The 16,284-nt window shown below is 36.7% G+C and overlaps 1 protein-coding gene across 2 annotated transcripts in view; it reads left to right on the forward strand.

Moving 5' to 3' along the window:
* The window catches only part of nell2b (neural EGFL like 2b), a 369,230-nt gene extending 361,166 nt beyond the window's left edge, over positions 1-8,064 (forward strand). For both annotated transcript variants that reach the window (XM_051920793.1, XM_028810691.2), the window contains one exon: positions 7,589-8,064. In XM_051920793.1, coding sequence (XP_051776753.1) covers positions 7,589-7,630 — 42 coding nt within the window. In that variant the 3' untranslated portion in view covers positions 7,631-8,064. The remainder of the gene's footprint in view (positions 1-7,588) is intronic.
* The last annotated feature ends 8,220 nt before the right edge of the window (positions 8,065-16,284 follow it).

Below are 16,284 nucleotides of genomic sequence, written 5' to 3' on the forward strand. Positions count from 1 at the left end.
ATTCAAAAGTTGTCCTACAGGGAGAGCTAATGAAAAGAGGGGATGCATTAAAATATCTAGGATCAGTGATAGCTCAAAATGGAAAACTATATGGAGCGATAACCCACAGAGTGCAGTGTGGGTGGAACAGTTGGAAGAAGGTATTAGGAATATTATGTGATTGACGAATTAAGGCAAAATTTAAAGGTTAGGGTTTTATGACAGTGGTAAGACCAGCAATGATATATGGAGCTGAGATATGGACAATAAAAGGAGGACAGGAAAAGAAGATGTGGCAGAAATGAGAATGTTGAGATGATTGTGTGAAGTTACAAAAAAGGACAGAATAAGAAATGAGACAACAAGAGGAACAACAAAAGTGGGAGGGATGTCTAAGAAAGTACAGATAAGTAGGTTGAGGTGATGGGCAGGGCCGTCTTAACACATGGGCATGCAGGGTTAGTTGTCCGGGGGCTCCACAAAGCATATCGGCCCCATGCTAATCTATGTTGTGACTTGCTGAGTGGTTGTGTAGGTAGGGATCCCAGTGCACTGCTTTGCCCAGGGGCCTATAATGCGGGGGTCTATAATGCCAGGGCCCTGGTAGTATGGACATGTGATTAGGAGTGACATTTACATTTACTTATTTGGCTGATACTTTTATCCATGGTGACTTACAACATTTATGATACAATTGGTTACATTTCTTTTTGTTTTCCAGTTGAAACACTGGCAGGTCAAGTGACTTGTTTATGTTCACACAGCATCATTAGCGGGATTTGCACCCATAACCTCTGGGTTTGAAATCTAAGGCCTTAAGCACTACACCACACTTAATGCTTAGAGACAATGAAAATGTGGGCAAAAGAGTAATGGGAATGGAAGTACAGGGGAAGAGAAAGCAAGGGAGGCCAAAGTGGAGGTGGATAGATTAAGTAAAAAATGATCTGAAGGAAAAAGGTTTGACTGGCGAGGAGGTGCAGGATCAAGCTGTATGGAAAAGGTTTATCAAGCACATTGACCCCATATAGAAGTGGGAAAAGAGGAAGAAGATGGAGAAGAATTATAGCACACTTGTGACACCAAATCTGGAATACTGACTGTAGTTTTGTCTCCATATTTCAAGAGGGTCTTAAAAGTGCAACCAAAAGCTCAGAGAAGAGCCACTAACTCATTGTAGGATTATGACATGAGAGAAAAGGTTGAAGAAGTTTATTCTTTTCATCTTAAGCAATCAGAATTAAAGAAGTGAAAGGTGTTAAGTATGAGGTCCAGTTGTTACTTTAAAATTAGACCTTGAACAAGCACCAGAGTCTCATCTCAGATAAGGACCAAGTAATCCTTACATAAAGAAATACATAAATGCGTAACAACCTTCAGATTTCAAAGTAACATTTTGTAGGACAAGCTGGGTAAATTACAGTTAACAAACTGTGCCAGACTGAGTGGCCTCATTTTGTGTAAACTTTTCTCCAGCAGTGAAACCAGAACTTTGGAATTATACATGACTGTGTTTTGTGTCGCAGCTTGAAATCATTATCTTGGCATGCATAATATACAATGATATTTTAAACACCTAAAAATGAGAACAAATTGTAATCCACTTTTGTAAATTTGGTTGCACTGGCAAATGACTTTCAGGGTACTTGAAAGATAATGATGATTTTGATACCCGTATTTTCTCACAGCCATAAAAGTAGCTAGCATTATTACAGACTTCATCAATTCCCATCAGAGGTTACTAAAGTAGGATCTCATGAAATTGTCACCTTTACTGTGATTAAAGTATTATACAGTAAGTATTAGTATTCCAGAAAACAATGCACATCTTATGAAGCGAATATGTAATTTTATTGTATGACTCTTTACAAAATAATACTTAAAATTTGTTTTGTATGAGGAATATTACATTTTGAGAGCCAATTTTTTAATGAATCAATCTTTTTTTTAATTAATAGAGATTGCCATGATAGAAAACAGATTACTGAAAGGACACACATATTAAACCAAAAACTGCAAAGATTTGATTATGTTGCATACTTTGTTTTAGAGGTCAAGTAATTTAAAGGTATATTCTTTAGCAGAGAGTTCATTACAGAGTTTGAAAAAGAATATAGAAAAGTAATTATCTTCTAATGAAAATACATTTCACAACTCAATAAGAACATGTTCCTTTTGAAAACAAACGAAAAGCCAAAATTAAATGAGTATGCCAAAAATATTGAAAATTCATAAAAATGTAATCCCATCTTGGCAATAGGGTTTCTTATTTTAAGTTTTTATTTATTTTAATACACAAATCACTTTGTAAAGCAACTCACACAGTATTTAAGTCAGTGTATTTCACTATAATTCTTATAATACCATTCATTAAATCCTATTCTGGCAGCTTTGGGCACAAGTCAGGGACCAACTCTTGAGCAGGCTCCAATTCAACACAGGGCACAATCAGACTGGCAGAGGGCCAGGGCCCTTACCTGGCTGGGGCGCCTATATAATGGAAGAACCTGAGGAGAAAACATGTACAGGGAATTACCTCCCCCAAACCGCTAGGTGGCAGCCCCTCTGGGTTGTGGCAATGCCTCAGACTCCAACAGGGCAATATGGAAGTTGGAGTTCGACACAGCCCTGTTAGGTTTCGTGGGTACCACCTGGGGGTGCCTGCAGAAATGGCTGAATCCTTTATTGTAGATTATGGGACACCTGGAGCATTCCAGGTGCTCTATTAAAGGAGCAACCTCATTCCATTCAGGAAGCCAGAGTCAGGAGGGAGAGGACAAAGCTCGTCAAAGCAGGAGTGGAGGTGGAAGACAAAGAGAAAGACAGAGACAAGAAGAAGAAAAGGATTATGTATTGTGCTTGTGAACTGGGGTGAGCAGGTGGGAAATGAGGGAAAATGTTTCCCAGAAGACAAAATAAAACCTGTGTGCTGAACTTGTGTCATGTGTCTGTCTGTGTTGGGTTTGGAGAGCTGGATGCCTCCTGCAGGGTACTAAATATATATATATATATATATATTTGTCTGTCTGATTTATCTGCATATACTCGTGTCAACATAACATGCACCTCTTTGTGATGTAGGAAGAATGCTGTAGTACCTATGGAAAATCAATGCAGACACAGACCATTATTCAAGCACTGGTCACTAGCCCCGTAAGGCAGCAATACTAGCTATCGGTTCCCTGTGCCAGCTATGAATAGACTAGTAAAGTATAAATAGTGTAGATGTTATTTAAAAGCATTTTGAAGGAGTTCAAAAAAATGCAGGAAGGAAATTTGTTTTTCTTTTGCTAATGGCTAACTATGCTACACATGTACAGAATGTGGCAGTCTGCAGTGCTCCCATTTGAAGTACAGATTGTCTGATAGAACTGCTGCTGAATTAAAATATGGCATTGAAAAATGAGAACAGATGCTGCATAACTGTTGTTAGTAGAGTGTGTCAAAGTAATTCTCCTTTGTAAGATATGCTCATGGACATGACATTTTGGATATAAAATATTTACTTTTATATTATTCGGCTCTGTGTATGTCTCAGTTTAGATTAAGATGAATTAAAGTGAAAAGAAATCATTTCCGTCTGAGAAAGAAATCTATACACTTCCTAGTGTAATTTCTAACTAATGATAAAATGTATTGGCGTGAAAACCAAATGTACTACATTGTCCATGTTTCAATACCATTGCTGTGTGTTTCATGGGATTGCAGTTTACATTCTAAAATGTATTCCTTACCCCTAAAAATTATTAAAAATACTGCAATATTGTACTTGTCTTTAAACAGCAATGTGGCTGACCACGTTTTCTAGCAGTAAACTACTGCATCAATTAAATACTTTAAACAATTATAGACATGTACCAATGGCAAAGTCACATTAACACCTGCAGCTTGGATAAATTAAGTGTTTCGACTCCAATTAAAATCTGGACATTTGGTTTTATATTTCTGATGAAAGCCTCCAGAAGACTAATTTATCCTCCCGATTTGTTTAAACACATGCTTCTAAGCCGTAAACCAACTGGTGTCAATGTGAATTTGCCCTCCAGTTTATTCTGAGATTTTATAAGGATTTATTTCCAGATTTCTATTATAACTACAGATGGTGCTTGAAATGACTGGTTAGGCTATTATATATCACAGTACATGAGTGCTGATTATTAGTTTTTTCTTCTTACTACTCGACATTTAAATGCAGCTCATACTGCGACATAATACCAGTATTTATTCTAATTGTTTTTCCTATGGATGTTTACCAAACTGAATTTCATATTTCACCATTTAACTATGGAAATTATAATAAGCACATTAGAAATAAAAAAAGCATAAAGGTAGTTGCTCAACCATGCATAAATAACTATGGAGCTTGTTGCCAGAGATTTACATTTTTACATAATGAAGAGAACTGTTTGGCTTCAGGTCTGATCACAAGCCACCTCCAATAACACATCTCCACTCCAAGACACCTTTCAGTTCTTGTCACTTGTATGTTTGAAGTATTTCCTTACCTTTTTTTTTAATTCTTTCACTTAAAGATGCATGCTGAAAAGAAACTAAATAGAACAATTTGCAAAGTAGAATATTTAGAATTTTGTTTGTTTGTTGAGTTACATTTTTGAGTTGTGATTTACTGAACTTTGCGTATTCGTGACTGCTCACCTACGATACTGATCAGCCAAATGAATAAATCTGCTTTGGCTTCCACCCCCTGCTTGACGAGGAAAAAACAACCACTTTCTCAATTTTATTTATCAAGTTTATCATTATTTTAATTTTTGGGAGAAGGAAGAAAAGAAAGATTTCAGATATAGTTTTAAATGGGCAAAATGTGGTTTATTGTAGTTTAATAACAATGACAACAATATTATCTGACTGTTGTTGTTATGTTTTTGAGAGTTCTGATTTATTTTGTTGTATTTTTTGTTGATTGTGCTTTTTCTGGTAGGATTGTGATGTCTTTTAGATTTTGTTTTAATATTATTTCAGGAATAGCTAAAGCCTCTCACAATATTTTTTGTATTTGAAGCCTCATACAACATGCATGTTAAGAAGCAACTAGGATTACATTGCATAGTTACTAATGTGAGTCCACTTGTATTTTGACTGAAGTACTTGATTTTGATACCATTGGGTATTATTCCATAAATGCTCTGATGGATTGCTTTTATTAAACTGAGTGGTAGAACTTAAAGGAACATTCTAAAAGGGAGGTCTGTTGTAGCCAATGATATTGGGTAATTATTAAAGTTACAAACTCCCTAAAATTAGTTTCATGCAACTGGTTTATCATAGAATACTATTTATTTGACCAGGTAATGGGATCTTATCTACTAAAAAGGAAATAATATAAAGAACAAGGACCAAACATAAATGCATTATTTAACATGACATTTTAATGCATTGTAACAAATACTAAGATACAGTCACTGGCCACATTATAACATATTAGACATGCCAGCTTATTGACAGAAACTCTTCCAGGGCGATTTTCTGTGATGTGGTGCACTGAGCTGTGGTAACATCACTTCAAGTGAGGCCCATTGAATCAAGAAGCAAATTAAATGGCAATCTTAGTTATGGGATGAACAGTCGACCCCCTGTAGGTAGTAGAGAAGCAGAAAATGAGTGCTATTATGAGCAATCCTGCTCATTTTCTTTCAGCCAATGAACTATTCAGCAGAAGTGTGTAATGAAACACTACTGGCACTGCATTACACCCATAGAAATACACAATTTACAATGACTTACTGTTACTGCTAAATTATAGCAAAGTCAGAAGTTTTGTCCTTCTTGTAAATCTTGCTGGAGTTCGAGGGGGTTGTAGCTTTTTACTATAATAATTGTGTACTCACAGTAAAAAGATAAATTTCCCACTTTGGACAAATAAAATATTAACTATTTAGCAAGTAGACATGGTCTGAAGTAAAATTTTTGTTTTACCAAATCTCAGAATGGGCTAGAAGCATGATTGTAGGGAGCTTTATCCAAGCTAACAGAATGGCCACAAATACTCAGACAACAACTGCAGTATGTAGAAGTGCTTCACTGAAAGCACAATGTGTTAGACCTTGAAGCAGATGAGCTACAGCAACAGAAGACCAGTTGTGTCAGGTAAGAACAGGAAGATAAGGCTACATGGCCATCAAAATGGCCTGCACATTCCCCATATCTCAATCCAACAGAAGAACTGTTGTAATGAGGTGGAGTGGGAGGTTTGCAGCATAAATGTGTGGCAGAGAAATATATGGGATCTGTGTGACTCTTTTCTAAATATAACCTGTTCCACTACCATTTGAGCTCTTTCCTAATTTCTTCCAGCCTCTTCTCAGCTAACTGTGTGGTTTAGCTGCTAGGGCACGCACAAGGTTGCAAGTTCAGCTCCTGTCTCTGTCTCAGTAATTTAACTGTTGTGTGCTCCCTCTGTAAATAATTCTAATTGTTGTTAGTTACCTTGAATAAAGGCATCAGCTTAATATGTAATAATAATGATGATGATAACATGCTGTTATTAATGTACAGCATGTACCTAAGGTCATAGTCACGACATGAGGGTAGTATTTACCACATGCTCCTGATTCCTAGCTACCTCTGCTACCAGAATGTTGCTGTCAGAAGCCAATATTTTAAGAACCAAGCCCCTTGGAATATCTAATTAGCTTTCACTCGATGTAAAAGCTAGCTGTACCTATCTGTATTTTATCCAGTTGTTTTTGCTTTGGTCAAAGAGTGAAGGCAACTAAAGAAAGCCCTTGAAGAGACAAGGAGAACTCATAGATTCCTCCACGTGTATGAGATAGTCACGATGATGCAGCATTCTTAACCTCCTAAGTTTTTCATAACCACTGACTGCTGCTCCTTAAGAGTCACATACACACACCTCACAGGAGTAGTTATTCAGCAATGCCATCCCATGTAGTCCAATTCAATATCAGAAACACTGCAAAAAGCAGGCATGGACAGGGTACCAGTCTATCACTGAACCTACTCTGATTTAGAATCACCAACTGGCATAGGAGGGCAAGATAAACAGGAGTGCCTAGAGAAATATCCATGAAAAAACAGACAAAACAGGCAAACTGAATGCAGGCAATGGCCAAGAGCAGGATTTGAACGCAGGATAGTGGATAAATGAGGAAGCCACCTCTTCTTCTTTAAGGAATGTGACGTCTGTTTCATAACCCAAACTGGTTACTGTCTCAGAAATTCCTGAGTTTCATTAAGTCATCCTTTGGATTGTGTGCCCCCTATGATAACAGTTAATATAAATACAACAAAGAATAAAATTGTAAAGAATTGCTTAGATTAGTTCCTTGCCTTCATCTAATCGGTCTGATACCTTATTTTACTGTGTATGATTAACTAATTATTAACTAAATAAATATTGAAATATTTTATACAAATATGTATAATATTGTATTAGCATACATGATATACAGTATTCTTAGTATTGTATCATTATGAATTATTTAGTATACATATAAATAAATATATGTATTTAATTAAAAATAAATAAAATTAAATATTTATTTTAGATAATAAAAATACAAAATACACACTATATGAAACATGTTCAGATATAAAATATTTCTTTGTTTTTTTTTCTGTTTTCTAGAATGGACATATCTGCTGTTCAGTGGATCCTGTGTGTCTTTAGGATCAAAATTTGCCATTAAGGTATTTGTACAGGAATCTTGACAAGAGCACGAGTTTTCTTTCCAGGCGCCTCTTTATACCAAATACAACCGACCAAATGGAAGATGGACTGTGTGACAGCCCCTTTAATACTCGCTAAACAGCACTCCAGATATTTGTGTGTTTCCATGAAAACAAATGAGTTTTCAATGTAATGCTGTAAAAAAGAAGATACAGTGTGCTGGCATGAGTGTATTCAGTATTTATCATTAACAAATTTTTAATGATTATTTGTTCCTAAAAATGGAAAAAAAAAATAACACTGACATTTCCAAAAAAAGAGTGGTTTAAGTTTTATTGTTTAGTAGCACTAATTTTATTTAATGATTCATTTGTTACTTGATACAGTAGCTTGTTTTTGTGTAATAGTGAAATAAACATTTTCATTTACATTCATCATAGTTCTGTGACTTATTACTTTATTTTTATCCCGATTATTTGTCACTATTGCTGTTATTATTTAACATGTCTCTTAATCTTTAGGACAGTTACCTTTTAGATCTTAAAAAAAGTGTTTATAGATTGTAAATATGTGCTGTAAAGTTTTCTAGCTGTATAGTTATCTGTTTTATGTAAATGGATGGGTGGACGACTATTTTCTGCAAAATTTTCTGGTGCTGTTTTGAAGGCATAGGGGATACTGTAAATCCTAGGAAGCTACGTTGATTGTTATATTCATGAAAGAAATCACATTATTGATATTAACGTTTAAAGCCTATTACATATATTTGGAAATGAGACGTCTCTTTATATTATCCAATACAAGTAGGACTAATACTTTAAATTTTAAAACAAATTATTATGACTTAAGCTTGATTTTTGCCAAATCAGGCTTTCATATTAGAGAAATAACGGTACTTTTAAAGACACCATATGCAAACTTTTCATTTTTTATTTCATATATGAAACAAAAGAATGAATTTGACTTCTGTTTAATGATGATAACTGAAATAATGAGACACAGTCTCTTGCATCTCTTTTGAGGAAGTTCTGCACATTTCTCTTTGTTGCTTATCTTACACAAATAGTTCTTTTCTGGTTTTGCTTTTCTGTTGTGCTAAGAAAATCCAACTGTTTTTTTTCCAAAAGTCAAAATGCTCTACAATCAATTCATTTTCTTTATGGTTTGCTGGAATTAATAGTGTCATTATCATGCAATAGGCCTCATTCTCAGCCTGATCACACCTTTCTTGCATTCTTGAGGTATTGACTTGAACATCATCTATGGCAAAAGAGTTCATGAGATCTTGGATGTTGTCCCTGGTTTCTTTTGGACATCCTAAGGGATCTTTGATGTTACTCAGTGGAATAATTATGAAGATATACACCTAGGGGGCATTGCAGTAGACTGATAAATCCTAAAATGTTTTGTTAAGATTTTAGCATTCTCTCCTAACTGTTGAGCACATGTTTTGGATTTTGGCATGGTGTATATTACACTTACCTGAGTATGAGTAAGGTCAATGTGATCAACTTTCTTGCCTTTGTAGATTAGGGGCCTTTCTGACTTTATCTATCTATCTATCTATCTATCTATCTATCTATCTATCTATCTATCTATCTATCTATCTATCTATCTATCTATCTATCTATCTATCTATCTATCTATAAAAGATGCAAAATTGATTGACTTATTCATCACTCACTCATCAACAGTTGGTGATGTTATAGATACAATTAAAATAGCCATTGTGTGTTTTTTATTTCTTTATAATTGTAGATAATAAAGCTTTAGTGAGTGGGGTATTCTTAGGCAGTGTGTCTTTTTTTTTTGCTTTCTTTGTTGTCATGCGGAGAAATGATGCGTGCAGTTCATGCAAATGAATGCCACAAGCAGAACAGCACCATTGACCAAGCTGATGCTGTAATTGCTCAGAGAAATGGGAGGTAGCTGGCGAGTGCAAAAGGGCAGCTACCCTGCACAGAAAAAGGAGTCCAGGTGGTGAGCTGCATGGAAAATGAGCTGTGAAGAAGGACAAAGGAAACTTTGGCAAAGCTCAAAGAAGACATGGTTAGCCAGTGAACTCCTTGGGTACATACACTCAGTACTTCCTATTCTGTCAGCTTCTTCTTACTTTCACAAACTGCATTCAAATTCAAGCTGGATTGGATTGTCAAGCGCTCTTATGTACTCCTGGGGAGGGGTGGCTTGGTGATAAAATACATGCAATATTGCAGAGCACTGGAGGGTCCCCTTGGAAGTCTTACCACAATGTGCCGCTGTGTCCCAGTTTGCAGAGCACAAACAGTATGACATACCAACCCACTTTAAGTCCTTTTTACTTCACAAGCCAGGATAAACTTACCATGCCTTGGTAAGTTTAAATGCCATAGAGCTCAGTAAAAGGGTCTCTCACAGACACAACTTACAGATGGTAGACATTGCACATGGTTCACAGTATTATTTCTTTTTGCCTGTTCTTACTATACAGTTCTTAAAATGTTGAGTTCATTCGATTGGTATATAAATGTACAGCCTGTAAATATCAAAGCTATATGTAATAAGTTAAAGGAAACCAAGGTTCAGTGTATACTGCTTTTGGTGTAAATCCTCCAAAACTTTGTAACAGTACAAGATTATAGATCAAAGCATTACATTCAAATCTGACTGAAGCTACAATTTTTGCAGGATCTTGTGTGCAGTGAAATTATGAAATTGCGTTTTGGAGTGATCATTAGCAAAAGCCAAGTCACTAGAAAAAGAAACAATTGATCCATGACAGGAATGTTTTACTCATGTGTGATTGTACTGTGGTTCTGTGGTAGCACAGCTGCCTCACAGTATGGAGGCCAGGGTTCACATCCCAGTTCTTCTCTGTGTGGAGTCTGCAGAGGTTTCCTCATAGGTGCTCCAGTTTCCATCCACAGTCTAAAGACATGAAGGCTTGGGGGACAGGCAACTCGCTCAATTTCCAATTTCCTCTATCTTGATTTCCTTTTCTCCTTTTTACCCACCTCTCTCCATTTTATCTGTGTGGCCAATGCAAGCTCAAAAATACCATATTTCAAAGCCAAAATAGTCTGCTCAGAAATGTTTGCCAGTCCTATCTACTTAACTCTTCTAAAATAACATCATGTCTAGTTTTGAAATTACTTCGGACTAGCACTCTACTTGGTAGCATATTGCATGTGTTTATGTTCCCTTTGTAACGAAAAACATCCTGTTTGTGCAAAATTTACCCTTAACAACTTTTCAACTGTGTCCCAGTGTACTGGATGAACTTATTTTAAAGTAGCAGTCTCGATCATTTTATATTACATTAGAACAATATAGACGAGAACAGGCCAACAAAGCTCATCAATCCTATCCACTTAATTCTTTTAAAAAACATCAAGTCTAGGTTTGAAAGTTTCTAAAGTCTTACTGTCTAACGTGCTACTTGGTAGCTTATTCCAAGTGTCTATGGTGCTCTGTGTAAAGAAAAACATCCTAATGTTTGTGTGAAATTTACCCTTAACAAGTTTCCAACTGTGTGCCTGTATTCTTAATGAACTCATTTCAATCCACTGTACTAATTCTCTTCATAATTTTAAACACCTCAATCATCCATCCATTTTCCAACCTGCTGAATCCGAACACAGGGTTACGGGGGTCTGCTGGAACCAATCCCAGCCAACACAGGGCACAAGGCAGGAACCAATCCCGGGCAGGGTGCCAACCCACCGCAGGACACACACAAACACCAAGCACACACTAGGGTCAATTTAGAATCGCCAATCCACCTAACCTGCATGTCTTTGAACTGTGGGAGGAAACCGGAGCGTCCGGAGGAATCCCACGCAGACACGGGGAGAACTTGCAAACTCCACGCAGGGAGGACCCGGGAAGCGAACCCAGGTCCCCAGGTCTCTCAACTGCGAGGCAGCAATGCTACCCACTGTGCCACCGTGCCGCCCCACCTCAATCATGTCACCTCTTAATCTTCTTTTGCTTAAAATGAAAAGGCTCAGCTATTTTAATCTTTCTTCATGATTCATCCCCTTTAGTCAATCGGCCTAGTTGCTCTTCTCTGGACCTTTTCTAGTGCTGCTATGTCTGTTTGTAGTCTGGAGACCAAAACTTCACACAGTACTACAGATGAGGCCTCAATGGTGCATTATAAAGGGTGAGCATAACCTCCTTGGACTTGTACTCCACACATCGTGCTATATAGCCTGACATTTTGTTTGCCTTCTAAATGGTTTCTGAACACTGTCAGGAAGTTGATAGTGTAGAGTCCACCACGACTGCAAAATCCTTCTCATAAGGTGTACTCTCGATTTTCAGAGCTCCTATTTTGTATTCAAACCAAACATTTTTACTTCTTATGTGAAATACTTTACATTTACTGACATTAAATATTCATCTGCCCAAGCCTGTATGCCATCCAAGTAATGATTTAACAGATTCAAAATTATCGGCCAATTCACCTAATCATGGTATCATCTACAAACTTAACCAGTTGTTACTTATATTCTTATCAAAATCATTTACATATATTAAAAATAGCAGCAGTCCTAGCACTGACCCCTGTGGAACACCACACTTGACATCAGCCAATTCTGATAAGGTTCCTCGCATCACCCTCTGCTTCCTGTGTCTGAGCCAATTCTGCACCCATCTAAAAACATCACCTTGAACTCCAACTTCTTTTAGTTTGATTCCAAACCTCTCATGTGGTACCTTATCCAATGCTTCTGAAAGGCAAGATAAATAATATCATATGCTCCACTTTGATCATATCCTTTTTTTGCTCCCTCACAGAATTCCAGCATATTAGTAAAACATGAACTCCCTCTTCTGAACCTATGCTGACTGTTCAGAAAACCCTCTGTGCTTGCCATGTGCTGCTCAATCTTATCCTTAATAATTCCTTACATTAATTTTCCTGTGATGCATGTTAAGCTTACTAGCCTATAGTTTCTTGGATCTGCCCTGTCACCCTTTTTATATAACGGGATAATATTTGCCATTTTCCAGTCCTTCGGAATCTCCCACGTGAGCAGTGACTTCCTAAAAAATATGTGTCAAGGGTTTATATATGTACTTGGTAGCCTCCTTAAGAACTAAAGGGTAAATATTATCTGGTCCTGGTAATTTGTCTAATTTCAGCCTATTTAATCTGAGCAGCACTTCTCCCTCTAAAATTTCCAAATCCTTCAGTACATCCTTAGTAGTCCCGTTTACCACTGGGAGGTTATCCAATTCCTTACTTGTGAAGACCTCAGAAACATCTAAGTTTAGAGCATCCAGTATTTCACTGTCTGTATCTTTTACTTCCCTTTTACTATTTCTGATGCACTTTAACTCCTCCTTGTCTGTTCTTTTACTACTAAAATACTGAAAGAATCTCTTAGGGTCGACTTTTGCCATATCTGCTATATTCCTCTCCAACTGTTTTTTAGCCTCCCTGATATCCTCCTTAATGGTTACTCTCATGTTCTCATATGCTCTATAATTCACTTTGGACTCATTAGTCTTATATGCCTTATAAAGCAGTTTTTTTCTTTGCAGCTTCTTTTTTAACTCTTTATTAACCCACTGTGGATTTTTTTAAATATTCCTATTAATTCCAAATTTAGATATGTACCTGTCCTACATTACATTTTTAAACTGTTCCACTGCTTCTTGACTGCTCCACATTTAAAAGCTTATCCCAGTCTATCCCCCTTACACTTTGCCACATCTGCTCAAAATCTGCACTACCAAAGCTAAAATAAACAATTTTAGTCTTTGATCCACACTATTACAAAACACTGAGAACCGTATTATATTATGGTCACTTCACCCTAGTGATTCAATCACCTCTACACCCTCAATTCTATCCTGATTATTACAAAATACTAAATCCAGACAAGCTTCGCCCTGTGTTGGTGCTTTAACATACTGTGTTAAAAAATGGTCACTGATTACTTCTAAGAACTCCTGCTCTTGTGCTCCTCCATTTACAAGGTTATCCCCTAATTAAAGTTAAATCCTCTAATTAAAATTAAAGATAATTAAAGTTCCCCATGACCATAATATCCCTTAATATTACTAAAAAGATGTATGTTGAAATGTCTCTCTGCATTGGGTGGTTTATAACACACTTCTAAAATAAGACCTCTTTCCCTAATGCTTTCCTGGCGAAACCACATGCCCTCACTAAGATGGTGCTCATTTTCCAACTGAAGTAGACATACATTTAAATTCTGTTTGACATAAAAAGCAACTCCAACTCCTTTTCTGTTATGTCTGTCCTTCCTAAAAATGTGTATCCCTCTATGTTACACTCATTCCCATCTTTGTTGGTTAGCCAGGTTTCCGTTATTACTATAATATCATAGATATGCTCTGCTACATATAGCTCCAGCTCACTTGCCTTATTTTTGATACTTCTAGCATTAAGGCAAACTATTTTTAATGTGTAACTCCTTCTAAATTTAAATGTTGGGTTTGAATTTACATTATTATGCATTTTTATTGAATTTACATTATTATGCATTTTTATTTCTACATTGTTGTTTTTCCTCCACGTATAGTTCTAAACCTGACCTGTTCTAAACTCCCTGCCTCCCATTCCCTAGTTTAAACAATCCTTGTCTAGCCTACTCATACACCTCCCCAATACACTGGTGCCCCATCGGCTCAGAAGTAACCTGTTGCTGCAGAACAGGTCCCATCTGTTCCAAAAGGAGTCCCAATGCCCCATAAACCTATACCCTTCTACCATGCACAAAGATCTGAGCCATGTGTTAAGCCTTCTAATCTCCTCAATCTTACCTGGACTGGGGTGTGGCAAAGTTAGAACTTCAGAGAAGACTACCTTATCAGTTCTGCTCCTCAGTCTGGCACCTAACTCTTTGAATTTGGATCATAGAACTGACAGATTACCCTTATGTATGTCATTTGTTCAAACATGAACAATGACAAATGGATCCATCCCCTCTCTGGCCAAGAGCCTATCCACCCTTCCAGGGAGGTCCCCCACCTGTGCAGCTGGAAGGCAACACACCATGTGAGACACTTTTGAGGTGGCCCATTGGGGCTCCTCATCCCTTTCTACCAACTCGGAATCATCAGATACACCATCCAGCTTAGCAAGGACCTAAAAATGGTTTGACAATTTCTAATTCTGGGGTTGATGCCCCCGGACAGTGTGTACCCTTTACCTTACGGATTGTTACTGTGACCCACCTATCTCTACCTGTCTGGTCTGGAATCTCCTCCCACGCCACTTTGGAGTGCACACAATCTCTCTAAAGGACACCTGGGCCAGGTCCGCCAATTCTCTACAACAACGCAGTACTAACTCCAATTCTAGTTGAAGTACACCTTTAAAAACTATATTTTTTAAGTGTAGGTAAAGTTTTGCTTAGTAGGAAAGATATCTCTTATACATCTTAGTTTTCATGATGTTATTTTCCCTGGAAAATTAAAAAAAAATTCTTTCTCCCAGAATATTGTCTCTTTTCAGGTGGGTGCAGTCTGTCTTGTATGTAATGAAAATGTTTCGGCTCAAACTAGAATTGTCTAACATGCTTGAGTTTGTGATGAGGGAAGAGAACTGGAGAAGACGGATGGAAAGTGTGAGAACTCCACACTGAAAGTCACTGGGTTTATAAATCTGTAAAAGAAATATAGATTTACCAGCCATTGTTGTTTATGTTCGTTTTAAATATAGAAACAAAAAAAACATTAATATTCATATTGCCTGAATGCTGGCTGAGATTGAATCAAATGAATATTATAAAATTGAGTGGAAGTCATTACTTTCTTCTGTCATACCATTTTCCATAGTTTGACAATAAAAGTAAACAATGGTTAATGGTGTGATCCTGTATAGTATTTATGGGGCACTAAAAAAAATCTGTACTTAGATGTCACAAAGGTAAATTGTTATTAATTAAATAGCTAAACCAACCAATTCAAAGACTAACAATGGCAGTTTGTTGAAAAGGCTAAGAAGACAGAAAGTTAATATGTTCCTCCTCAGTACAAATGCATATATAACTATGTGTGTAGTAATGCATAAACACCTATTTGTACCTTATACTTTAGGCACATTGGGTTGTGGCTCCCTTTGAAAGGCATCAGTTAACATCAAGCTTAAGATTTAAAAAAATGTATAAATGTCACACATTTTTAAAGTAAGCAATCATACTTGTACACATATCCTCTGCAATAACCATTTAGGATATTTTTGTCATTGTGAAATCCAATTTCTAAGATAGAATCACCAAATAATGTAGCATGTGTAGCATTTTTGGGGGATTTAATTTGTCCTAAATTAATGTTTCCCCTTAATTGTTACTTTTTGTCTTTTAATTCTTCATTAATTGTATTAATGTTTACTTGCTACAATTTTCATTGTTTGGCTACTTTAGGTTTTGTTTCTGGCAATGGTTAGCCATTGCTTCCTTGGGACAGTGGAAAATCGCAATATGTGACATCAGATATGTCTGTGTTATATAAAATGGTAGCACACTATTCTACTTTGCATGCAATCAATGGATAGTAGAAATCTTCTTACACAGCCAAGAAAAGTTGTCAGCTAGTTTGGCTTCAGAGTTTTAATTTACCTGTTGGGTTTAAATGCATTGATCTTATGTTTTGACCTTAGCTTTCCCCTGGTATTCATATTTATTCCTTTACCT

This window comes from Erpetoichthys calabaricus, chromosome 1 (assembly GCF_900747795.2).
Source record: "Erpetoichthys calabaricus chromosome 1, fErpCal1.3, whole genome shotgun sequence".
Classification (NCBI taxonomy): domain Eukaryota; kingdom Metazoa; phylum Chordata; class Cladistia; order Polypteriformes; family Polypteridae; genus Erpetoichthys; species Erpetoichthys calabaricus.